The following is a 27,704-nucleotide window of genomic DNA, read 5'->3' on the forward strand; positions in this document are numbered from 1 at the left end:
TTTTGTTTTTTTTTTCCTTCAAAAGAAAAAATAGCTGTTCAAAAAACAGGATGATTCAATTAACTCTTGCTTATATTAATAAGATTATATACACACACATACATATAGATTAGTAGATTTGAATGTGGCTAATCTAGGAACCCTTAGCCTTAGGAACTGAAATGTTTGTGCTGGCCATAGAATAACTAAACTGTGTAGTTCAGTTTAGTAACAAGTCCATAGAAGCAGAGGAAAGGTAGTACATAAGCTTCCATTTTCTGAGAACACATCAAGGTTCACACTGCTCCAGCTGCTTTCTGACTGTATCTTGCCAGGCCATTCAGGATGGAGGTGGGTACTGCAGTTAGCAAGCCTTTAACAGCAGTGAAAATTACCCGTGCCTCATTCTCACGTGCACACACACGTACAGAAATCCACCCAGCTTTTCTGCCTGACAGGTAAGTAGGAGAGATAGGTCAGATTTCTGATGATATTCTAGTCATTTTCTAGGGAGTGTTTTGGAAAATATTCCTAATCATGATTTCATACTTGGGTCTAGAAAATACCTTCTTAGTTCAGACATGGTGTCAGAGCTATAACCTTCCTCCAAAACCACACAAATCAAGCAAAGATGGTGGTTTTGCCGTCTCCTGATTTTACTCAAGTTGTGACAAATGCAGGTTTAAGTACCCAAACTTAGCTCTTAAAAAATAAAAATCTGTAGAGGCAATTCTCTGAGTGGCTATGTTATGGCATGAAACTAATTTTACTCATATAATTTCCGTGAAACAGAATTGCAGCTAGAAAAATAACCTTTGTATGTCTCTGTCTGCATACTAGAAATACAATACATACATCTTTATTTTTTATTACCTTTTTTAAAATATTTTCTCAGATACTCTTAATGAACCTTAACTACATTCAACCAGGTACCTCATCTCACTATCAGGAGCACTGGCAGTTGTCAACGCTGTGCCCTGCTTCGCTTTGGATGGTCAATGGATATTAAATTCCTTCCTGGAAGCCACACTGAGCTCCCTAATTGTAGAAAAACAAAACAGAGAGCTTGTTGGCTTTTTGATTTTGCTTGCTGGTAGTGCACTTTTGGCTGCCAATGTTGCACTGGGACTTTGGATGGTGACAGCACGATAGAACATTGGACATTCTTCCATCAGTTCTCAAAGTATAATGAATAAAAATAATGAATCCATTACCTTTTAAAATTTGTCCAGCACTGAGATTGAAATAATTCCCCTAATATGAGACTGAAAGAATAATCAATTGGTGGTTGCTGTTTTAATTTAAAACTTCATAACACCATGCCTGTGTTCATGAGAAATCTAATAGGAAAAAGCAGGAGCCTTTTTATTTACTCTTTAAGCACTGTATTAATTTTGGAGAAATTGCATTTTAAGATTTTGTAGGAAAAAATCAGACTTCATTAATTCAGATCTCAAAATAAGGGAATTATTTTCTCTCAAACATTTGCAAAGTGGGAGGAAAAAAACAGTTTTATTTTATAATTTAAATAATTTTCTGTGTGGGTTCTGATCATTTCTCCATCAGCATATGCTTCAGTGACTTGTTTTGGTTTTTTTTAGTCTGGTGTTCTACCAAACTGGATTTTAAGAAGCCCTAAAGTCTGGTCTCAAAATGGGGAAAAGCTAGGTAAATGCTTACCATGTGTTAGTGGGGAGAGAGCAGCCATTTGGGTTAGTGGCTTTCCTTTCCACCTGGCCAAAATGACCGGAGGAATGTTGTCCTCAGGATGTAGATGAAAAGTGCCAATGTCTGCTAAAAAAGAAGCATGTGGGAGGATAACAAAGCCCACATGTTTGTGTTGCTTACACTTTCAGTTGTGTGTTATAAGATGCAGCTGAAGTTTTTTTAAAGGCAATATTTGTCAGCAATAGCTACAAGATAACTGAAATTTAGTTTCTGAGTGCTGAAGTATGCTGTGCACAGTTTTCCTAAGTGATACGTAATGTTTGTGGTGTTTTACTCAGAAAATAATACTGTATTCTATTCACAGTTGAAAGTGAAACCTGTTGTTTTTATGGTGTCTTATTTTCTGATGCTATGCATGCACTATGTACAGTAATTCACTGATGGTTTTCTGTATTTCAAAGGGAATTTTCCTTTGCTAGGATTCATTCTGTTCAAAGATAGCTAACAAAGATATTTAGCTTGTCTTAGATATGAATTATTTAGAGGAAGAATATGATTGTGACTTTAACTATTTAAACATTTGGCTTTGCTTTCTGAGATGAATACAGACCATATCTTTGTTCTTAAATGAACAGTGGAAGGACAAGTCAGTGTTTTACTGACTGAAGTATGTCTGATGTGCTTTGAAGTTCTTTAGGTTTGTAATATTTTGTACCCAATAGGATTATATATTTCATGTCTTTTCTTCCTGTGATATATTGCCTAGTTTATCTAAATCAGGTTCAGTCAAGAGCCTTGCTCAATATAGGCCGAGATTTAAACAAAAATGCTCTGGTTTGGAAGCCTAAATATTTGAAATAGAATTTTTTTCTAAAAATACCCTACAACTTCTGCCTGATACAGTGTTCTCCATAGGAGCTGCTGCAGCTCAGAATTCCTTTACAGAAATGGCCTTTCCATCAGGAACTGAAGTGGAACCTCAGCTTACAGATCCTTGCCTGCAGGGAGTGCTGAAACATCCATGACCAAGTAAAATAGATTATTTTGGCACTTGAGGTGAAAACCTGGGTAATTTCAAAGTACATTTATGTGTACTTTTGCACAGTAACTTTCACATTTAAGATGCACTCCTTTCTTACAATGATGGAATCAGCAATTTGAAACCATGTTTATTTATTTGTTGTTTGCTAGTTTATATCCCCTTCCAGTGCTGCCACAGGCTGAGTGGGCCCTTGAAGTTTACTCTGTGGAGTGGCTGGCCTGTGCCTCTCCTCTTCAGTCATTTCAACCCAGGCAAGCTGGAACAGGTCCTGGTAGGAGAGGGTGAATCCTTCCATCGAGTGTGAGCTGGCCCCTTTGGGGACCATTAAAAGTAAAACAAAGTGCAAGAAAGGAAAACCTGTAACCCTAATTTGTCATCACACCTGGAAACACAGAGAGGTTTCAGAGTAGCAGTTCTGATGGACCACTCTGCCATCCCTTGGTGGACAGGAGGACAGGAGCAGCCTGGTCCTTGCACAAGGCCTGGTTCTGAGACTGTTCCAGACTGCTGTCTCACCTCAGTGGCTGTTTTCTTATCTGAGCTCTTTCAGTGACTCTGTAACACTTTTCTCTGTCTTATTCAATCTACAGTGCAAAAAAATTAATTTGGACTTAGAAGTTTTAATGTAGCTTAGTAAGACAGGATATTTGCTTTCAAAACTTGTCAAGTTTGATATTTATTTATTCATGTTGACTACGATGGCTTGGAACAATCCTTTAGCATAATGCCTTTCATGGAAGTGTAGGCAACAGATTTGGAAAAACCCAAAACTTCTGAATTGGCATGCACAAATTTCATTTGCTATAATGAGACTGGCAGGCTGTTCCTGGTTATTTAGTGTGCTACCAAAACATGAAGTTTTATCAAATGAAGCTAAAGCCAGTGTACTTTACAATCAGTGAAAGCCACAGTTCTACTGAGTAGAACTTCAGTCTGTGTCTGACCTCATAAGCAAGAAGAGAGTGGAGAAGACATTGGTCATGGCTTTAGCAAAACAGACACACTAGTGCACTGTAAAGACCCTAGATAGCTTATCATGTATGGAAGGGAGAGTACTAGAAGTGCTTAAAAATAATTCATGAGTCCATTTCTCCACATGCTAATATTTAACTGAGTAAGGGTTGATTTAGGTATGTACAGGTTCTTTAAATCAAGACTTTAAGCAAACTGAGTATGAATGGTGAGATAGCACAGTTCAGTGTGGACAAAGGTAATAGGTTGGACTACTCTCTGAAGAAGTTGTTCAGTGAGTTCATTTCATTCTCTATAATCCTGACATATGGATTACATTCTGATAAGCATGTGCCCTACATACACTCACTGGGATGATTTTTCCTTGGGTTTTGGTCATTTATTTAGCAAGGGAAAACACAAAAGTACAGAGTGATTTTTGTGTGTAAGATTTTTACTGGAGTATTTCTGATGTGTGTTTTGTTTTTGTAAAAATAGGAAGTCTTTAAATTAAATCCTTCTATATTTTATTCTAATTAGCCCTTCAGAATCTTTAATGCAGAATCCCTCAATATAATTTAAGGGCATATTGACTGGACTATAAAACACAGCACTCTTAAAGGCTGGATGGCTGCTCTTCTTTATGTATATACTATGCATTTTAAATCTGTATCAGATGGAAAAAGTAATGTCTAATATTCAGAAATGTTATACTTAGCTTTTGTTTGAAAATTTCCAGAATAATTCCATAATTATAATCATTGTTCTACTTTTTTTCTAATGAAATAATTTTTTATATCAGCAAATATTTACATAGCATGTTCTGATAGTGCATGATATGACATGAAAATGGCAAACTCCTTAGCATGGGAGATGTTACATGCTCTTTGCTAACTTAGGAATTTAAAACCAGCTTGCTTCTGTACAAATTAAATTAAAGAGGCTTCAGTAGAAAAAGTATAGACAAACTTGCAGATTAGTCATCCCAAATTATGAGCCACAGTGGAAAATTTGTTACCTCATCCTTTTTATTTAGAATGAAACAACCATGTTAATAGTTTCTGTGACAACCATGTTAATGTGATAGTTCTACATTTTTTGATATATATGTATACATACATTTGTATAACAGACATACATAGCCATAGGATGGATTAGTGCTTTTTTTTAGGGATAGCTTACAGCAACCCTCCATATCCTGCAATGCAGGCTTTTGTTTTTCTTTTTCCTTCTCACTGTGAATTCTCTCTATGGTTTTCTCTGGGTTTGAAAAAAGAAACTTATGTTTTCTTCCCAAAAGCAATTCTTAACTTCTTTATTAACAGAAGACAAGTGACGGGGACATGATGTAATCACAGCTGCATAAGTTTTGTTCAGCTGGTGTTTAAAGCATGTGTCTTATTTCTGTGAAGCCTCAGCTACAAGCATGGTAAACACAGCTTTTTCAGGGTGGCTGAAAAAGGTCAGTCTTCACTCTTTACTGCTGTTGTTTGTGCTGTTCTGGAGAACTGGGATGAACAAGACTGTGTAGAGCATACTGAAGAAATAAAGTTTTCAGGACAGAACTCTCCATGGCAGTCAGGGTATTTCAGCTTTCTTTTAATAAGGATATGTTTTGTTCCGTTTAGCACATCAGCAATCCCAGCGTTCCCAAAGCTTCCCATACATTTTACATGATGTCAGAGGGTGACCTGTAGGAATATTTTTTAAATAATGTATGTCTTAAAAATTCAGAGCTTTCATACAGATCTGGATATCACTAATGACAGATGAAGAAGGCTTACAAAGGTTTATATAGGCTAGTCTGTATTTAATTGTTTTTAAAATATGTGAATTAAACTCTAAATATAAGTGGTTTTTTGTAAAATATGCATTCTGTACACCTGCATTCAGGCTAGTTTCCACAACCAGTCCTGCCTCAGCTTTGTTCTTGTAATTTTGTAAGGAATCTTGACTCTTAACAGGGGTAAGATCCAATATTGGTAAATATTTTATACCCTCTTTATCCTGAATTTCATGTAATGCTTTCTATTGATTAGTTATTTAATGTGACTGAGTTATCTGGGATACACACCCTGTATCAATGCAGCATTTGGGAACATTCACTGGGAACTGCCAGAAAACAGCAGCTCTGTAACTCCTGGTCCTTGGGCTCATCCACTGCATCATGTGAAGAGCAGATGGCAGCGTTTAAGGGCAGTGAAGGACTTCTGTTCATGGCAGCTTTATGAAACTTTCACACTGCTGACCTGGTGTGAAAGGACAGGAACAAAGAGCAGGATATGACACTGCAATTCCTTTCATTCCGTTTACATTGTCATGAAACCTGAAAAGAACTTTTAATTAACATTTCAGAGCAGGAAGATATGTTTTCCAGCCCTTCACTGAATCATTCAGTGACTGGTGGTCAAACTTTTTTCTTAACACTTTGTCATTCCTTCAATAAATATGTGCTGAATAAGTAGCAGGGGTAGTTGTAGCTTATTTTGTAAAATGGACTTGGGTATTTCTCACCTCTGGATGTTCATCCTGGGATGGTTTTTGCAGTATCATAGTATAATTGATCTTCACTGATACTGGGTAAAGTTTGGAGACTATTTCCAAGCCATCACTAGGAAAAACTATTTCCAAGTTGTTGGTTAATATTTTAAATTCATCTTTTCCTTACATTACATTGTTTTTTGATTTCATGTACTTAGTTGATCTTATCTGAAGTCTGTCAATTGAATATGTATTGTTTAGAAATTCACTGTGGGTTGTTTTTTTTTTCCCTCTACATGGCCTTATTTTTCACACTGACTCACAGCTGTGGAATGTTAGATTTCTAGACCCTTTGTTCCCACTATGCATTGTTCATGATCATGGTTTTTTTTAAAAAAGAGGAAAAAAAAGAAAGCTTCATTTTGAAAATGTCAGCTAACAAATATATGGAACACTGAATAATGCATTGTGGTTTTGTTTTGCTTTTTTCTCTTTAATTAACCAAACAATAAGTATTGTTTTCTATGTATGATAAATGTATCCTGCAAATAAATTCATTGTCTGATTGTTGATGTGCTTAAGTCTGTTTTTATAAATAAGGTAGAGTGACATAATTCTTTATTAGTGGCAATTGCCATATTCTGTCATATGGTCTCATTTTCTTCATATGTGCTTCATATATTCTCTCTGGGTACCAACAAGATACACTATTCTTTTTGGTATCTGACCACCTCCTAAAAATAATAATGAGTGTAACTTTACTTTCCCTTATTTATCAGCTTATCATAGTAATAGTTCAAATATTTGATGCTGGATGTCATCGTCAAGGTAGGCAAAACCACTGCTCTGGCCATTCCTGTGTGAGGAACTTAAAATGTCAGGTCTTCAAAAGTGAACTTACATACAGCAACTTCTGATTTGTGTATCCAGGCTAGCCCAGAGCCAGGCACATCCCCTGGCTGGTTCTGGACGGGTTTCCTTGGGTGTCCAGGTGGTGTCTGGGCTGTGCTGGCACCCAGCTCTGGGTGCGAGGGAAGCGTTGTTGCTGTTTCTTGAGCAAGCTCATCTGGAGCCAGCCAGGTTATTTGTTCTGAGGACTGAGCTGGCCTTTGTTGCCTGCTGGACACACTGCTGCTTTATACAAGCAGAGCTGTTTCAGCAATTGTGGCTTTGTTCCCAGATAAAAGATTGCCATGAGAAATGGACACAAAAGCACAGATTGGACACATTGGTAGCATTTCCCAGATAGGTTGCTATGCAGTTTTTTCTTTTCTGAATTGCATTTTTCTGGCATGAGGAGATGCCTTCTTTTTTTCCTCTTACACATGTTAAAGGTAGATACGTAGCAATTTTTTTTTTCTGAAGCATATAAGCTTTTAGGAGAGTTCTGAGGTTTTTCAGTTGGTTTTGAAAAGCTTATCCTCTACTGTGATGAGGTATGTTCCTCTTGTAATCTGGAAAAATAATCAATTATATCCTAATGTCATCCTGAGGAATGTTGCCTTTTCCACTAACGTAATTTAAGGGAAAATTTTAAAATGAGACCCTGTATCTATGAGTCTTATTGCTGGTAACTTTATGAAGAAAGCTAAATGTAATTCTTCCTGTGATCATACCAGTTTGCACCACCAAGCAGAAGCATTCCTAAATATCTGCATATCATCTGTATGCACTGAACTCACTTAAATACTTTTAAAGTATATTTATGATCTTCTGATGTGACCTACACAACAAAATAAAATTTAAGGTTTGATTTTAATCTTATGTTGGTTAACAGAGAATTCACAACATTTATGAGGACTAAGCTGATACATAGTCTTGTAGCTGGACTAAATTCTTCCCCTTTTTTTGCCTCAGAGAGATGTAGGTCTGGTGTTTGCTTTCATACTTTTAAGACCCTGGTGTTGTTGAAATATAATTGGATATTCTTACCAATTATTTATCATATTGTTTACATTTATGATTAGTTCTACCTCTTTTTAGTTCTTTGCAAGTATATTAGTGGCTGCGTACTACGTCACTGCCACTTCTGCCTGTCTTGAAAACACATGGTCCTTACGTCTTTTTTTATTTCCCCCTCAAAAGAATCTTTCAAACTGAAAAGAAATATTTTTTTCTTTTTAATGACATCCTTTTAATTTGCTATTGCATTACAAAGTTCCTGTCCTTTTACCTTTTATGGCTCTTTGAGGACATCTAGTAAAATATTACCAGGTATTTTTTTTTTTTTTAATTTCCCCAAACCAACTGAATTTGATTCAGTTGCTCACACAGGCATCTGGTGTGGTCTGAGATATCCTAAGGTGTTCTTAGGTTAAAAATCTGACTTGAAAGAACATTTTGAAATTCATCCCCACTTGTCTCCTTTTGGCTCCTGGTGGGTGAGTCTCAGGGTTTCTGAGACCTACACATGGGGCTTCCAGATGTGGGTGAGACCCTACTGGAGATCAAAGACATTCTGGACCAGCTGCTGGATACTTGGGAAGGTACCTGAGGGCATTTTGTATCACATCAGATGCTTGCACGTGGGCAACACATCAAGCCAAACAGATTCCTTTCCTTCCTTGCATTTTTTTCTTTTTGGCTCATGAATTACAGTAGACTATGAGGCTTTCTCAGTAAGTATATCTGACATAAAATTCATCTAAGCTTTTCTGTTTATGCAGAATAGTGTGATCCAGACTGTTATAAAAGTCAGGCTAGCAGAATGCATCCATCCTCCTCCTGCACTGACCTCGGGCCTGGAAGCAGCAGAAATTAGTGTTGCTGCCTTACCTACAGCAAGAAAAAGGAAGGCTGATGTTATGAGGAAAATTCCATCAGTCGCAGCCTGTGGAGGCACCAGGTAGAGACAAGGCTTGTGAGGGGTCTGTGATCATCTCTGCTAAGTGCCACAACTGTGCATTTGACTGGTTTTTAACTTGCAGGAGACAAGAAATGAGAGTTAAGAACAGGATAAAGTCAGGGAAGGAAGTGATAGAGAGAGGTGGTTTGTTAATTTAAAGAATCATTAATCCACAGTAAACTTTTTTACTACTTTTTTCTTCCCATTGAGGCATTTATAGAGCTGACCTGTGACTAGAACTAACAAACTTCAGTCATTGGTGAAAACACATTGGTAGCAAGATCAGAGGGGCAATAAGAGCCTGTCCTTCTAGGCAGCAGTTCAGGGTGTTGAGACTTCAGTTTGTCCCTCTCCCTGACTGAGGATCAGGACCAATCTGACTTTCAGTTAGTCAGAACTTTTCTCCTGTTTCCACAATCTCCCTTCAGCATGAGTTAACCTTACAAATGCAATTATTAAGAAAATAAAATTTTAAATGTTTTGCCCCTTGGCTTTGTTTTCATTCCTGTAGCTATTTGAATAACTAGCAGATACTTGGCCAAACCACCTGTATCTCTACCATTGCTGCAAAATCAACAAAAATTATGAACCATAAAGTTCTTGGGGACTTGCCACTGGTTATACCAACGATTTTTTTTGTTTTCTTAACTTTGACTGTTTACTGCTCTTTATTAGATGCTTGAATTTATTCCCTGGAAATGTTCTGGCACTTGCAGAGCTAAACGTGCTGCAGTGCTGAAGGAAGGAATAAATGCATAGTGTGCTTATTGCAATAAAATTCACTGTTTCATTTAGTGAACCAACACAGATAAAATTATTTTGTCATAGGTAAAGACTCTGGTTATTTTTCCAGCATTTATATTCAAAGGTACTCCTAAGGAGAGCACTTCAGTACAGTTAACCTGACTGGCCTCTGTGTACCACTGACCTCTGCAATTAAATGGAGCTGAACCAGAAGTTAGACCAGAAGTTAAAATATTATGTCATTGTCGTGGAAACTTCAGCATATTATCAAGTGGTAATTTTTCATAAAAATGCAGAAACCTATTGTTCAGTTTTGATTTTAGCTCACTGGAACCGCACTATTTTTTTCACCTTCTTCTTTTTTTCATTTTGATTGAAAATACCAAAAGCCATTCTGAAGAGAACATTTTAGCTTTCACTTACAGGGTTACTTAGAGGGGTTCTCTTTTAGCATGTGCAAATGATGGTGTAAAAATAAAAGTGGATTATTTAACAAAGTGATGCTAAATGGGACACTAAATGTATAAATCACTCTGTTCTCATATATGTGGTCATGAAACCAAACCTTTTGTGTTCTGATGTAAAATAGCAAAAATAGACCAGAAAATTAATGCTCATGCAAGTTTTAAAATAATTATTTTTATTATTAATTATGAGTAAGTAAATAAATAGAGGGGGAAAGCCCCTTAAATGAAGGCACTCTTCTAGATCAAAAAGGAGTTAAAAGGCAAAATGAACCTCTTGGCTTCTGCCATGGGTTTGTGTATACACTGAGATACAAATTTAATAAGCACTTGCTAACTTCTGCTGGCCTGCACTAGCATCAGTTTAGACAAAAGTAATGATAGTGTCCTCAGAAGGCTGTGAACCACACAGGCTGTAGCTGCAGTGAAGTGGCACTGTCAGATCCATAAAACACTGAAGAGTGGTTGAGCAGCTCTCTCTGGGCCTGGGATGTGAGGCCACCCTGCAGAGCAGAATCCATCCCGCTGCGCTCTCCTGTGTGCCCCACAGCACCCGCCAGGGCCAGCCCCAGAGAGGCACCTGCAGTCCTTAGCAGGGACAGGCCAGTAGATCTCACTAAGCTCTACCATTAAGACTTTTCTTTCCCTGATGTCAACAGCCCTCCAGAACTAGCTCAGATTTTTACCCAAAATAGCCCCAAGCTCTTCTGCACATGCCCAGCCCTGGCAGGAGAGGGGCTCACATACAACATCCAGGCTGGGGTCTGGCAATGACATATGCTGCTCCTCTTGCTTGAGGCTCAGCACAGCACTCAGTCTCAGTGTGAAATTTTATAATCCAGCATCCCACAAAATGCAGCAGGGGTTAGTTCTGGCTTTGTAAATGCTGTGTGCAGGGTGGGAGCGGGATACAGCAGATGGGAAACAGCCTGAGCACAATCCAGTGTCTGTTTAGTGAACCACTGAACAGTTTATGTAATACTGTAGGTGAGTTCCAGGTCTTGGCCAGGATCTACTTAAAATCTCCAGGACAGAGCCATGAAGTTTCCAGGAGTGTTTGAAATTATGCCTTGGTAGTTGGGGTTTTTTAATCTTTGCTGTATCTGCAGATGCACACAAACCACGTAAGAATAAGGTGGTTTTTTGCTGGAGAGGAATGTTAAAAGAGATGCTGCCAATTTTAAGCTTTGGGGGGAAAAGGCTTTTATTTTAAAGAGTAAAATCGCTTTCTTATTTGAAAAGTTTCTCTGCCTTTCTACAGAACTTGCTGAAATACCTTTTCAATGTTTAAAAAAACATTTTAACTTTCTTCCAAGTCTAAGGAGTGTGCAGCTTGGGCCATGGAAGCTTATGAACAAAGGAGCTTTGAAATTGGCTGTCTCCTCTTCAACTGCTCCAAATGTTTGACCTTGTATCAGCACCAAAAACTTGCTGTTGTGTAGCTGTAAGGAAAGTCAGCTGTCTTAAGAACAGCTTAATTTATTAGTCAGCTGGGCATCTGAAACTAGGAATCTTTGCTTGTGCATCCTGGGCTTTGGAATGCAGTCCTATGAAATTTAACACTGCAGCCAGACAGTTAGACCTGATACCAGGAAATTGTAGGTCCAAATTAAATTGAGTTCTTGAAGTAGACCCTGAATATGATATGCATATGAAAACAGAGCAATATTGTGCACGAGCAGAGAGACTCTTATCAATATGAAAACATGAAGAAGTAGTTTCTTCCATCCTCATTCACCACAGACATGGTCTGGCTGCACTGACAGTGGGAAACATCCTGGCCCTGTATGGAGGGGATTATGGAGTGTTAAAGTGATAGCAGAGTAAGGAGGTGTGGCTAAAGAACAGGGTCAGAACTGGATCTACTGAAGGAGGAAGAGTTGCTTCAACATACAGAATGAAGCAAGGGGCTTCTCTTGTATTTAATGCTTTTTGCAAAACTCTTTACTTCTGTAGTGTAAGACATAGCCCTATTCTTCAAGCACATCTTGTAAAAGTTATTTTGTATGGAAGCATAAGAATGTGGCAATCAAATGGAATTTGGAAGGTTTTTTTTGCTTTGGGCTATAACAAGCTTTCAAGGCTGCTTGTTGATGGAACAGGCTGCTGCTGTGAGGGGAGGAATTCAGGGACTGAACCCCACCTAGCTTGAGTCACTTGCTTTAGGCATTTGGAAAGTCACCCTAGCCTCTCTCTAGATTAACAAAGACAGACATACCACCACAGAGAAGCCATCTGAGGAGCACCAGGCTCTGGGGCTGCTTCTCAACCAACATACTGCAGACCCAGCCTGGCTGAGCAGCCAGGGCACAGCTGCTCCACAGCCATGATGCAGGACTATATTAATAGATAGGATTGCTCAGAGCAATCAGGCAGTAGAGAGTCAAACAGTGTTGGTTCCTACACTGCCTTATTTCCTCTTTCTTTGGCACATTTGTGAATAAAAAGCTTTGTGTGAATAAACACTGGTTTGTGGCTGATTACCGTGCTCAAAAGATCTTCATTCATGCACACCACATTCCTCCAGAGAACGTTTTAGAACATGTTCTAAAACTTGTAAGTATTGGTCTTAATCATTCACAATTTTAAAATATTTTAGTCTACTAACACAGTATCTCATATATGTGTGTGTCTTTAAGATCACTGAAACATGATGAATAATTTCTAATTGCTAGATATCTGGAGTTAACAATCTCTCCATTTTTTTTAAAGTAACTATTACAATAAAAAGAGTTTAGAAAGTAAACATTAATGCTTAAAAGTACTAATGATGGAGATAGTGATTTAGAAATCAAGCTTTCTAGAACAGGCTTAGAAATAGGCCAAATGTATGCCTGAAAACAGGCATTCTCAATTACATGTGTGGCCTCACATCATCCCTGTCCATCTCCTACACCATACATCTCTGCTGTAGTAGAAAAGAATCACTTATTACCTTCAGAAATGCTCACCTGTCTTTCTGCCAAGATCAAGTTTGAAGGCTGGAAAGCCAATTAGAGAAACAACTTCCCTGTCACAGCTGACTGTTCATTTTTCACTGGAGAGGGACTTTTCACAAGGGTGCTCAGTGACAGGGCAAGGGGAAAGGAGTTAAGTTACAAATGGGCACATTTTGGTTGTGTATTAGGAAGGAATTCTTTACTGTGAAGGTGGTGAGGCACTGGAACAGATTGTCTAGGTTGGGGATGTCTCTGGAAGTGTTCCAGGCCAGGATGGGGCTTTGAGCAACCGGGTCAAGTGAGAGGTATTTCTGTCTATGGCTGGGGGGTTGGCATGAGATGGTTTTTAAGGTCCCTTCCAACTCAAACCATTCTGTGATTCTATGATTACCAGTTTGACACTGAATTCACAACCCATATTTCTTCTACCTCCTGCTATTCCCAGCACCTCCCCCACCTCCTCACTTTGACTTTACCTCCTCACTTTGACTTCACCTTCTCACAAACAAATCCAGAAACACATTGCAAAGTTATTAGTATCTGCCTGCCTTTGTTTTGTCAGTAATACATGATTTTTAAATGAAAAAGTGATAATTTCTCAACAAGCCATTCCTATGCAGCCACGAGGAAGCAAAGAAGGAGCATGGCATCTGTGTTTTACTCTTGATTTAGCTGGGGACTTAATTAGCAAATGTATTTATCAGACTTTCTAGTTTTTACATGTCTTTAAAAGAAATGACTGTGCTGATATGATTGACAAGGGCTGCTTAGAGAATGATGACTCCCTATGTAATTAAGTGTAGTTTGCCAGCTGTGGCAACTATTTGAAAGGCTTCACTTCTGGCCAGAGATTATTAGCTTATATATACCAGGTTACATACTTTCATATAGTCTATTGCTTAATGCTTTATCTCCCTTGAGGTCATTAGCAATATTAGGCAAAAACTGGACTAACGTTGAAGGATGATTTGCTTTAGGAAGAAAGATGACTTTACAGTGAATAAGCCTTACATGCATCATGTAAACACCCAGCCAAGATTCTGGAAAGCAACAACTGAACCTGGGTATTTTTCTAGAATTCTCAGTCTAAAGGATTTATTTTTCCAATGCAAGAGAACAGAAAATGAAGTCTTCTTAGAAGAGCCAACTTGCACGCCAGGACCATTGCTTACCACACACCAACATTTGTGTTTGTGTATATGACTCTGATTTACTTCCCTCCAAAGAAAAAATAAAATGGTTGGAAAAACTGAAGACAGGTGCTAGTAAGGGCACTAACCATATTATCACACACAATCACACTAGTTTCCTGGACAGCTGAAATAATAGCAGCCTGGTTTAGTGCCTTGGAGCAGTTTCTACTGGGTGACTGCACTTCACAGTAGAGCCTGCAATACATCTGTCATCAAAACTGACAGCACCTTAAATGTGATGCTGAGTAACTACAGCAGGTGCTGAGAAATCTCCACATCTGCCCAGGCTTGGTTTTACTTCTTGGAGAACCAGGGAGATGATGGTTTGAGTAACAGAATATTTCCACCATTAACAAACTGGACGAAGTTTTTACAAGAGCTGAATTAAACCTTCAGCTCAGACCATGTAAAAGAGGAACAATAATGTTTTGGCATTTTGCTCATCTCTTTTCTTTTCAGTATTTGGATCATAAATTTGCTGTGTAGAAACTCCCTTTTCTGTGTACAATGATGTGCATCTGTTTGGAGAGTGGGGCTCCAAGTACTGATATGAAGATGGTTTGAAAGTAGTGTGCACTGGAGAAATTGATTTTTAGAATAGAGATACTAGGTCTTAAACATGAACCCTGTCATACAGTCCAAACCCCAAGAGCAGCATGCATTTTGAAAATTAATTCAGTCAGGAAGTGAGCAACAGTGCAGGCAGAGCAAGAAAAGGCTGTTGTAAACAGCAGAGAAATCAGAAACTGATGGAATGAACATCCTACAAAGGACTCAGCAGGAGGGAATGCAAATGATGGTATCAAACAGAAAAAAATATGGTTTAAGAGAAGAAGAAAGGAAGAAGCACTGAGAACAAACAGTGCTGCATTGAGAACAGGTTGGGTAGAAGTGGCTTGAATGGGAACATGGAGAAAGCTCTGCTGGTTTCGAAAGATCAAGATGCTGAGATAAATGAAAGATATTAACGTAAATTAAGTATCAAAGAGCTATAGACAGAAGCAGGGCTGGAGTAGCATGCAGCAAATTAAAAATCAAGTTAGTGGAGGGGAAATATTTGGGAGAGTATTGAAGAACAAAGCCTCCAGTCAGCAAAGATTTAAAGTGATGATCACAGGAAAGAAAGGAGAGAGAATGGAACTGAGGGACAGGAAGTTGAAAGGGGGAATGGGAGAGATGACTGGGACTTGAAACTGTAGAAAGAGTGTAAGGATTAAAGAGACACCATATAGATAGTCACTGATTCTCCCTCATTCTGAGGAATTTTGTGGGTTTTTTTTATAATTCCCTTATCTACTTACTCATGCAGCTCATTTTGTATTTACACCACAGTTGCACTACATGTTTTTAAGATTCATTGTTTCAAGCAGCCTGCAATTTGACCTTAGGGGAGGTTTAAGGTTTTATAGCAACCTTTTACCTACCCACCACCTCTTCTCAGGAAATTTCCAGTTCATTCCTGCCATGACTGAAATGCTGCATGATAGCATCTTTGCAAAGCCTTCAGAAACAGCACCACGCCAAAAGCATCTTATTGCTTCTCAGCATTCTCTCAAAGTCAGTTTAATCCCACATATTTAGTGCTGCAAGCATGCAATTTCAGAAAATTAAACTGGAATTTCCCTATGTGTTTATAACATGGCAGTAACGACAGATTTTTATTTGTAGCTAAATATTATCCTGCAGTATTTACCAACTAAACATTCAAGGCACACAAGGAAAGTGATTGTGGGCTTGACTGAAAGCCCGATGAAGGGAGAAAATGTCATTGATTCAGCTGTGGTTTAGAATTGATAAAGCCAGCCCAGAGAATGTTTGTGAATAAATGTGGTCATTTCACTAATACATTGGAAGTGGAAATGCTTGGTTTTAAGGGCTGGAACACTTATGAGACATTTAACTCCTAAACAGTTTATAAATAGAGCTCTGTGTTGTTTTCAGCAGAAGGATATACTGTAAATGTGTTACTGGAGGCTACCATTCACACAGACTGCACATGATCCGAGCAATGGAATATGTCATGCCTGATGGTTGCCATATTAATAGGACAACTCTGGGAATAATACTATAATGCACTATCCCTCAAAGTTGAGCTCCATTAATTATTATAAAGGTATAAGTGAGACTTACTAACAGAAGTAAGCCTAAAGCTAATCCTATTCATAAGATACAGTTTGACCAGAATTACCTACAAGCAGAGAACTTTGGTCTCTTTCCCATTAAAAAGTACCATTTACATTTTGAACAAAACAGAGGGAAACAAATTTAATATGTTTTTATCTTGATATTATTCATGAATGAGAAAGAAAAAGAAAGAAAGAAATAAAGAAGAATGGTTAAGACTGGAAAAGACCTTTGGGATCCTCAAGCCCAACTATCAACGCAGTCCTACCACCATGTTCAACATTAAACCATGCCCTCCAGTGCCCTACCCACATGTTTTTGAACACTTCCAGGGATGGTGACTCCAACACTTCCCTGGCTAGCCTTTTTCAATGCCTTACAATGCTTTCAGTGAATAAATTTTTCCTAATATCCAATCTAAACCACCCCTGGTGCAACTCAAAACCATTTCATCTTGTCCTGTCAATTGCTCATAAGGCCTGTGCTCCAGACCCTTCACCAGCTCTGTTTCCCTTCTCTGGACTTGCTTCAGCACCTCAAATAAATCTAATTGAAAGTAAAGTATATTTGTTGCTAAGTGGTCAGTAGACTAAATAGTGTTATATGCATAGTAATAATACTTGTTTTCTTGTTCAGAAATCAAAGAAATTTTTCAGAGTCCCTTGGCTTTACTCTGCAAAATCACAATCATGTGATCTCATAACTAGAAGGGATCCAACAGTAGAAATGCTGACAAGAAAATATTTCCAGGGAAGAAGAATACTTAAAGAGTAAGGTGCTTACTAGTATTTCCTCCAACCATCTTGGCTTCCTCCTGCAGGCTTATTGCAGTGATCCCATGGGACTTGTTTCCACACCACCAGGAAGCCCTACAGCAATGCCTGGGGATCAGAGGGAGCCCAGCATCAGTCCTCAAGCCTGGTTTATGACAGGATGAGCTGTGAGCCTCTAGGGCCGAGTCTTTTCATCCATCCACATAGTTTTAACACAGGACAGCGAGTGGGAAAACAGAGCTGGCTGCTGCTTCTATGGTCCTGCAGTGCTGCAGCCAGCAAAGGCTCCACACTAAATCTGGCTGTACTGTGCTGCCCATAACACAAAGGGAGGGCCCTGGGCTCCTTGTGTCAGTGACTCTCAGTGCCATAGTGTAACCGTGTCAGAGTGCAATAAAATCTGTGGAAAAGTCTTCTGGAAGAATGGAATCAGGCAACTGCATAATTTGTTCCAAGAACTCTGCATGACATATTGCTTAAGTTTTACATCTTTGTCTGACAGACCCAGAATTGTCTGTCACACAGAAAATGTATCTTGTCTTTTCTTGAGCCATTTTTGTTGCAAAATCTGTTATTCAGCATTCATTGGTCAAAAAATTAATTCATGCACTTTGTCATTAGTTCCTGCACACTTCCTAAGCAAACAGTAAAAGTTAAAGGCTGCCAGTTCCGCATTGTTTATTGTTACATAGGACTCTGTCATTTTGAGTATGTGATGAAGAGAAATACAATAGTGCACAATTTAAAACAGGAATCAGGACGAAAATATAATCCAAGAGTTTCATTTCAGCATTCTCAAATATCTTTTTGAATCAGTGTCTTTTGGCATTGACAAGACACCAGCTTGAGCTCTTTTGGCACAATGAAACACAGTATCATTGATTATGACAGATGAAGCCCGTGAAAACATGGCAAAATAGAAAAAAGGTCAGGAAGTAGTGAGCACTCAGAACACAGCAGCTTGAATTCATCAGAGTACAAAAACAAGGCCACCATATCACTGCCTAGATCAGAAGAGAAACCTAACCAGGATTTCTAGTACCCTGCAGGTACAACAATACATTCTTTTCTTCTGACAGCTTAACCCCTGCATAGTAGCAATCCCAAAACACTGAAAGCATAGGAGCCAGACCAAACTAAATTACCCACGATTTGCTTTAGGTCATAAAAGCAACCTTTCTGTCAAGTTTTAATTGAAAAATTAAAATGTTTCCACACCAGAAATTCTAATTACATTACCTATTCACTTATGTTTTTAATTTTGCATGTCATGCTGGTCTAGTTGGGATTGGGAAATGACAGGAAACAAAAGAGATACTTGCTTTTTTTTTCAAGATTCATGTACTCTCAAGAGTAAGATGTAAGACCCTGAATTGATAAACTTTAAAATAAAGAAAATACAATTGCATGTTATTCTGTAAGACACTTGAACTTCTTAAATTACAGAACCCTTTATGAATAGCCTTCCTTTGTGTAGCTGAACAATCCTTGTCTATTGAAGTAAATGGAATCTTCAGTGCCTAGGCTTTGACACAACTCCCATCAAGGAGTTTTGCTTCCAGTTTTGTCCAGACAGAAGAAATTAATGACAATTTGAATTCTGTATAAGAAATTTTTTTCCTCTATCTCGTTTGCCAAGTCTTCATTTCTTTCACAACTTTCACCCCAAAGTCAAAATAGATACTGTGCTCAAAAGTCCTGCCTTTGAAAATTATCCTCAGGTGTTACCAGTAGCTGCAGGTTCTATTGGAAATCCCCTTAAAATTTTGAAAATCTTCCCTCTCAAGATTTTCACCTCTCACCACTTTGAAGAAAACCTTCAAGAATTCTGATGCTAGGAAGAAAAAAAAAACACCTACATTTGAACTTTGCATATGGTAAGTATTCCTATCTGATTACTTTTCTGATTTTCTTGTATTTGAGATTAATGTTGCTGGCAATAATAGTCATTCTATAAGTGTTGCAGCCAAAACCTCTAAACAAACTACATGTTATCTTTTGAACAACTGCTTACTCATGGACAATATCTTTATCACACATGCCATTTTGTGTTCAGCAGGAGTTCTTTAAGTTTAAAATTAACAGAGTAAAGAAGAAAACCTAAATAAGAAATCTAAACTAACCTGTTAAATAACTGGAGAATATATTAAAGACTGTATAAGGAATCACTCAGATAATATTAGTCAAGTAATAAAGAACCATTATGGGAAATTTGTGTAGAATACCATATACATTCTTCACAAGAGGAATTTAGAGCTACCTGTTGAATTTGTATTTTTTAAAATGTCACAACTGAAACAGTTTTCATCCTCATGGGTGTACAAACTAACAGAGAAAGAAAGTACTGTTAGTACCACTTTTTGAGTGGAATAAACATTAGCAACTTAAGAATTAAAACACTGATCTCCTGACTCCTAACCTACTGTTCTAGTTTCTCTCAAAGTATCAGTAGAGACATTTTAGTAAAGATTCAGCTGGTACCAGTGGGGACAAACTTCTGCAATCAGTTTATCTTACCTGACAAACTTCTGAGTTCCAAGGACACATAAATTCTCTGATGTTTACAACAGTCTGTTTCAGACTGAAAATTTTTATGTCAATTCCAAAAGGCACTTTGCTGTAATTACTGTCAATTACTACTTTATTGAGTTCTGGTGAAATTTTGGTAACAGATTGCAATACATTATTATTGTACTACCTTGTTAATGGGGTCAGTATTTTTCCATAGGTTTTGGAAGATTAACTACTAGACTTTTATCTGTTTCTCCAAATTTGGTTTATCCATTTTAGCTCTAATTGTGAAAGCACTTAGATGAGCTACAAGATCAATAACTTTGGATTATATTCTTGACTCTACAATTTAATTTACATTGCATTTAAAAAAACATATAAATTTATGATTAGATGTTACCTGACAACTTCTTGGAGGAACTGACTGTGAAAGCCACAGTCTTTGACAAAGTCCTTTCAACTTTTTTTTCTGTGATGTTATTTAATGAACTCAAAGATGGTCTGACAGCAAATAAAATGAGACCATGGCCAGCTGAGTTGATCAATATTATCAACTGTACTACCAACTTACTGTATCAGTTTTTCCCCTAGAAAACTCATCTCTTTTTCCTAAGCACATGCTCTTTCTTATTTACAATAGAAAATGGAGAAGTTGATACAAAAGTTTCTGCTAAGGAGAAAACTTGGAAAAAAGTAATCATGACTCTCATCCTCATGTGACAATTCTTATTTCATGTTGACAGTATCGCTGAATAGAAGGAAATTAATTCAATCTGTTCAAAGCACTCCAAGAATGTGAAATTCACCTGAACTCTTCATATGCAACAGAGAGGAACAGAACACATTTTAACTGATCTGGATTAAATTGCAGATGAGATGAACTAAATCTTAAAACTGGCTCTCTGCTGTTTCTGAATGCAGTCAAGACAACCAGATCAAATACAGGCTTCTGGATTGTAGATATCTGAGTTAAAGGAGATAAGTTTCATGAACAGGGTGCACAGGAGAGCCTGATGTGCAACAGCTGTTCTGCACTGGCATGTTGCTATTTAGACATTTTTCCTTTCTTTAATCTGGAAATCCCTTTGCAGAAGAGACCATTTTCTGACTTGGAATTCTTATTGCACTTGAAATTAAAAGGTTCCCTCATGACAGGCATAATAGTAATACCTTGTCTCACAGTAAGAAAGCTGAACTCATCAATAAAGTAATACCCCTTATAGAGTTCTGAGGGGTTGAGTTGAGTTTATGTCTTAATTGTAGCTAGTGTGTTATTGGCATGTATTTAAGCATTTTGTTCATGCTCCTTGGTTTTATATTTTGAATGCTGTTACATACAATTCTGCCTGAAAAGTCAAAGGATCAGGTAAAAAAGAATATTGGTCTAACCTTGTCTGCAGTGCACCAGACAAATACTGACATTCTGGCTCCCTTGAAGATAGCATTAAGTCTGTCTGACTTCAGTGGCAACAGAATTTAATGTAAGAAGCCCTGAATCCAGTATACAATACAGATATGAAAATAAAATTCACACTATAATTTATCAGCATTTCTCACAGAGTGCAAGCTGAGGCATCAACACTCAAAAGAGAATTGGAAAAAGTAACTAAAAGGAGCAAAACAACTTCATGAGAAATAATATTGCAAAACACGCATATAAAGTACATATTACTGATGTCTAGTTAAGGTAAAACATCTTTTCTATTGTGCTTTTTTTACACTCCCTCTCTTTTGCTCATTTGTTGTACTGCCTCCATGCTGTCCAGATGAATTCATTACTCTAATTTTAATCAATTTACCATCCATTCTTCACTGTGCAGGGATTCCCTCCCACCCCCCAAAAAAAACATTGATCAGAAAGAATCTTATTTTCTTCATGTTATGAGAGGCTAGGATTACAAATTATCCCCCCATGTATATTTTTCCCTAATACAAAGAGTTTTACAAGGTATAAAAGAAATTATTTAACCCTGATTAGGTTTTCAATACTATTTACATTGTTTCAGCTGTAGCTGCAGAAAGCAGAATGGTGTCTACTGGATACAAAGTGCTGTGATGAAAAAGAGGGGATTTATCTATTCAGTGTGTTTTCTGATATCTAGGGGTAACCTCTTCCTGAAGTCACCTGCGTACCATGGGAAATTATCATGAACAGACAGAATGATGTAACTTGAAGGGATTGGGGAAACCTGCTTATTATTGCTTTTGTGACAGCTATTATTAGGACATAGAAACAAAACAGAAGGAGAACAAAAAAAAAAAAAGAAAAAAAAAAAAAAAAGAAAAAAAAAAGAAAAAAGCAAAACCAGCTTAATGTAATAGACAAATGATTGTGTTGTATTGCTGCTGGAAACAAGGGCTATCCTGAAGTCCCAACCATGTCACACACAGCCACCCCTAGCACTGGTTATCTGACCTCACCTGAGCTTGCTGCCATTCTGCTTTGTGTGTGGGGCAATGAAGCATCAGAATCTGATTTTTTTCTGTTATGTTCTTTTTGATTGTGAACCACAGGTCCTGTCCTGTACTCTCTAAGTCACCTCTTGGGAGTGGTTTAGATATTCTAACAAGCTGATGCAGCCATCACACGTAACTTCTATAGCTTAGGTCATAAAAGAAGGCTAGTACTGGCAAGCCCTATCGATGCCTGAGGAGGTGCATCCAGACAATGTGACAGGCATGACAGAAGGTGGACAAGCCAGACAAGTCCTTTGTTGCTATCCAACAGGACAATAATCTGATGTGTTACTGGGAATCACCTGATGAGCTGCCCATGGGATTAGATGATGACTGGGGACAAAGAGTGAATAGGGAAAATTATCTGATAGGAGTTATAAAAAAGGTTCCTCAACAGCTATTTTCAAACACCAAGAGGGATTTATAGACTGTAATTGTTCTGAGAAATGACACAGATGTTAAAGAAAAGCTTGATCAAATTCTGCTATATCATGTGCTAAGTTCACCACAAGACTGTGGTTGGGATGGAAAAGCAGTGTTCATCTAGCCTTTACTTATATTTGGTTTGGGGGTGAGGAAATACTCATTAGGATTCTGGGGAATTCTGTTGAATGGTCAAACATCTACAGAGAAACACAGACGAAACTCCATCAGGTCTGTGGCATTTTGGCAGTTAGGAAAAAGCCTCAACTCCAAACCTCCCAATATGTGCAGGTTAAAGGTACGATGTGGGCTAAGCTTAGAGAATGCTGTTGGGAAGGCAAAGGTAGGGAAGGGTCTGTAAGTGTTTTCTGTGGCTACTTCTCAGTGTTATCAAAATAATTCATTAGCTTCTGTCAAGATTGAAGCCTGATTAGTGAGTGTTTTAATGCAAGTAAGGTGTCCCTGAAGATGTGCAGGAGGACCAGGATCCTGGGATGACTGGACTGAAGGTTTCACCTCAATGGTAAATAACCTCTGCCCGAAGGAAACAGAGCAGAGTCTATTTCGACCAGAGGAAATCCCAAGGGTTCACACACAGCACTCTGGCTAAAATCCAGCAGAGGGTTCTCAAAAATCACGGAGTATAATAGCTGCTATAATTTATGGTAGCACTTATTTAAGTAATTAACTCTTATCTGAGTTTGCTAGCTTCCTGAAATTGTTCTCTTGTTCTGTGAGAAGTCTTACATCGTATGATATAATTTGACTCTCCAGGGTCTTTCTTTGCAGAATTAAAAAAAAGAAAAAAAAAGAAAAAGAAAAAAAAGAGTCTTTATTCATCTTGTAATCTATCTGAGTAAATTTCCTGTTGAACTCAATATGCTTGTTTTTAAAGTCAGAGATTTTCCTCATAATTTCCATTAAGATGTAGACTCCACACTGCCTAAGTTTAATTTGAAATGGACAGTTTGCTATCTTTTTTTTTAAGCCTCTAAAGCTATGCCCCAGCAAGCTTATACATTATATACAAAGCATCCAAGAGAGGGGGGATAAACTGTATTTGTTTTAGTAAACAGTAACATGTTCAGGCACAAGAGTAGAAATACAAATTAAAGAAGCAAATTCATTACAATAATCACTTCTAGTTTTCTTAGTTGTATTAAACAGTTGTTCACCTCCAGAAACCACAAATTTCATCTTATATAATAAGATAATGCTGTTTTGCAAAGTGGTGAATTTCATGTTTGGTCACAATTTTGATACCACATTGTCACCTCAAATCATTTCTAAAACAACCATTAACTTACAAACCTCTTCCCATCCCACCCCACCAATATTTTTCTAAAATGAAGTATTATCTTCCCTCTCCTTCCTCTCAAAATTTACCATGACTTTTGTCAATGATAAGCAAGTACTTAAGGACTAGAGCTGTGTTCAAAAAAATAAAATTCCTTGGGAAAAAATTATTCAGATGCACAAACAATGAAGAGGATGAAAACACTTTCAGGGGTTTGTACCAAGTTCTAACCCTCTTCTGTTTGCAGCCCCTGCTTTTCCCATTTTGGTGATATCTTTTAGCAAGCACTTCAGCTTGGAGTAATATGTTTGCACATGTTATTCGGCTTATATAATTGTATTGCATTAATTTTTAACAATACTTTGAATATACAGAACCAGGCATGGAGAAAGAACTCATGTGTAAGTTAATTTTAGATAGATACATTTAATTTCAAGGTTTCAATTAGCACTGTGAGATGGCCACATAATTCCCAAGTGATAAAGCCATAAGATACACAAGTGTTCCTAAACAAGGGTGAAAAGAACCCTTGTGAACTCCTGTCTTAAATGTTTTATTACTTTAGAAACTTTTTAGCCATTCAGGGAAAAAAAATCTACTGTTGTTAGGCAACCTTAGTGAACCCTGGGCTGGACTCAGCAGGACCTGAAGTTAATGAATTTCTGAACAGATTATAAAAATGAGGAAAAAGAATATTTTTCTTAAGGGATGTTTCTTAGCTGTGTATGAGAAGAAGTTTGGTTTACCTTTCATTCCTGAGGTGAATTTAGGGTTGTGGCAGTTGTAGGTGAAATATCTTTAGAACAACGAATAGAGGTAGTCAGAGAGGATGAACAGGGAACCTGTGGTTAAAAATGCTATTATACCCTGATTAAAAAAACTTGAGACTTGAAACACTTGGTATTTCAGCCTGCTGTGGTCCTGCATGAAGAACAGGGGTTATGCAGGCTAAACCACACATCTAGTGCAGGTTACTGCATACTCTGCAAAGCCTTTGTCCCAGCTATTTGCCAGTGCAAGGATTGTTCCCATCAGCTGGTGTCTTTTTTCTAATCTATCCAATCTACCTGTAGAGGGTATGGTCTCTGCCCTTGATTTTCAGCACAAAGCTTTTCAAACACTGGTGCCTCAACCTTTTTTCCCCACTTTTTCAGTTTCTACTAGTTTCAAAATACGCAGGTAACGTCACACTGAATAAACTCTTTCCAAACAGTCTGTGCTAATCTTAACAACGTGATGTCACCCAAACTCCACAGCATTTGTGAAACATGTTTTAATATTCCAGATCTTTTGATCTTGTCTCATAAATCAATCCCTTCATCTATTTAATTATTTTAATTGCCCTTTTTTAAATTCCCTTCAGTGTAATTTTCTAACAGGAAGATTCCCAAAAATATCCCAGGCATGACCTAGTTAAGTAGTATGCACAAAGTAGTCATGCCAAAGAAGTGGAAGAGGATTGTGTTAGTTCCTTCCTCAGTGATGGGATCCTGCACAAGGAGGCTTAACTTCTGTGGGCTTTCTTTTTATGCTTTTCTGTAAAACCATACGTAATTTACTGTTTACTTTCACTCCTACATACAGATATTGCAGGTTTCTTCCTTTTGTTGGGTGTTTTCCTACAGCTCTACCAAAGTTTCCAAGATGAACCTCTTCTTCTTTTTCACCCTTTACTGAATTTTTTCATGTAGTTTTTCCAGCTTTCCCAGTTCCACCTAACCCAATGATCAGCTGCAAAAGTCATTTATGCATAAGAACTTTCCTTTAAGTCAAAGTTTAAGAAAGACTTTGTACTGTTCTTTGGATTAATTCATTAGCCTTTTCAGCTTTTCAACCCACTACAAAATCACAAAATTCTCATCATATAAAAAAAGACACAGTAAAACTACTGTTCTTTTTTCCACAGCAAATTTAATTAAAAAGATGATGTTTCAACTTTCTCTAAGTGCCAATCTGAAATGGTTGGCCTTCAATTGCAAAACTAATGCCAGGAAAAGATGTGGATGACATATTGATGTTCCTTTTTTTTTTTTTTTTTTTTTTTTTCCTTCCCTGTAAACCCAGGAAAGTTGCTCATGTGTATGTAAGGGCATAATAATAATACATTTGAAGGCACTTAGGTGGCAGCATCTCTATTACCTTCATCCAATTATTCCGCAGTGGATAGACAATGTAATAGGTTGAACAGAACACAAGGCATTGCTCTCACTGAAGAGAGTAAAAATCAATCCAGTAAGTTCCTTCATGGAATGAGGTAACTGAAACCACTGCAGCAGCCACAAGCAAAGGTGAGAGATGTAAGAGATTTTAAAGAGCAGGATTTTACTGGCTGTCCTGTGGCAGTTGCATGTCCTGAAAAAAAATGTAGAGAGATTGAAGTTGGCAGCAAGAAAGAATTGATTTGGGTTAAATTAAAACAAAAAGAAAAATCAGAATTTCGGGTGGAATGGCAACAAGGATACACAAGCCACCCAAACAGAACTATATAATCCCTGTAACATCCAGGACTGGATCAAAGACATTGAATGGGAACATGCAAAGCTGTATATTTTAGCTAATGAATCATAAAATCCCCCAACCTCTCATGCATGAGCTGTGTCACATGAAGACCATCTGAAGAAAGTATAGTTAGTACAGACCTGCAGATGGCTGTGTGTCTTCTGATGCACATTTCCAATGAATGCTTCTGCTTTGCTCAGGGTGTCTATGCAGAGCTATAACTGTTCAAAACAGGGATACTGGAAGTTTGCCCTGAAAATATCTTTATTGAAAGTTATGGAAATAATCATGGTAACACATTAGATTACTCACATGGCAGTTACTTGTAAATCTTTTCATTTAATTGTAGAATCATGTGAAACCATTGATGCCATGGCATTGTGCAAATCCACATTAATTCATGCAATAAAGCTAGTGACTGGTGCAGCCAAACATCTTCCCCTGTCCTCAGCACTGGTGAGGCCACACCTGGAGTCCTGTGCCCAGTTCTGGGCCCTTCAATTCAGGAAGGACGTTGAGGGGCTGGAGCATGTCCGGAGAAGGACAGTGGAATTTGGGAAGGGTTTGGAGTTCAAATCTGATGAGGAACAGCAGAGGAAGCTGGGGTTGTTTGGCCTGGAGAAAAGGAGACAGAGGTGACCTTATGCTCTCTCCAATTGCTTTGAAAGAAGACTGTAGACAGATAGGGCTCAGTCTCTCCTGCCAGGCAGCCTGTGACAGGACAAGAGGACACAGTCTTAAGCTGCAGCTGGGGAGGTTTAGGTTGGACATTAGGAGGAATTTCTTTACAGAAAGGTTAATGGAATGGGCTGCCCAGAGGGGTGGTGGAGTTACCATCCCTGAATGTTTTTAAGGAAAGACTGGACGTGGCACTCAGTGCCATGGTCTAGTTGACATGGTGGTGGTCGGCTATAGGTTGGATTCGGTATCTCAGAGGTCAATTGATTCTGTGATGTGATTCTGTGATTAATCTTGTAGCTAACTACTTCTGGATACTATTTTGCTGGGTTTGTAACTGCACGTGATTAATATAATTTGTGGATTCAGCGCGGTGTTTCACAGTTACCCGTTATGAATAAAAAGGACTTTAAACAAAAGGCTTTAAAGACTCCCTGATGGTGGTGCCTCTGCAGGGAGGGCCGGCGGGCCCGCTCCGTGCCCAGGGCGGGCAGCAGGCACACACAGCACCCCCGGGCCACCATCGTGGGGTTTCAGGGCTGGGATTTCGCCGCTGAGCCGCGGCCCGGGGGCTCTCGGCCACGCCGGGCGGGTCTCCGGGCCCGCCCCGGCCCCGCCCCGCCGCGCTGCCCCCCC

The 27,704-nt window shown here is 38.3% G+C and overlaps 1 protein-coding gene and 1 long non-coding RNA gene across 5 annotated transcripts in view; one reads left to right on the forward strand and one right to left on the reverse strand.

The window, feature by feature from the left end:
* Positions 1 to 6,691, forward strand: part of MBTPS2 (membrane bound transcription factor peptidase, site 2) — a 40,465-nt gene extending 33,774 nt beyond the window's left edge. For all 3 annotated transcript variants that reach the window (XM_021552920.4, XM_085559719.1, XM_085559701.1), the window contains one exon: positions 909 to 6,691. In XM_021552920.4, the coding sequence (XP_021408595.1) occupies positions 909 to 1,131 (223 nt within the window). In that variant the 3' untranslated portion in view covers positions 1,132 to 6,691. The remainder of the gene's footprint in view (positions 1 to 908) is intronic.
* On the reverse strand, positions 1 to 27,639 carry LOC146768802 (uncharacterized). Of its 2 annotated transcripts, XR_014949944.1 has the most exons (3): positions 26,703 to 27,639; positions 26,531 to 26,611; positions 1 to 26,243 (listed from the first exon to the last, which is right to left on the reverse strand). It is a non-coding gene; the product is annotated as an uncharacterized LOC146768802 (long non-coding RNA). The 2 variants fall into 2 exon arrangements; XR_014949943.1 differs by having other exon boundaries at positions 26,531 to 27,626.
* Between the last annotated feature and the right edge of the window lie 65 nt (positions 27,640 to 27,704).

This window comes from Lonchura striata, chromosome 1 (assembly GCF_050655825.1).
Source record: "Lonchura striata isolate lonStrDom1 chromosome 1, ASM5065582v1, whole genome shotgun sequence".
NCBI lineage: Eukaryota > Metazoa > Chordata > Aves > Passeriformes > Estrildidae > Lonchura > Lonchura striata.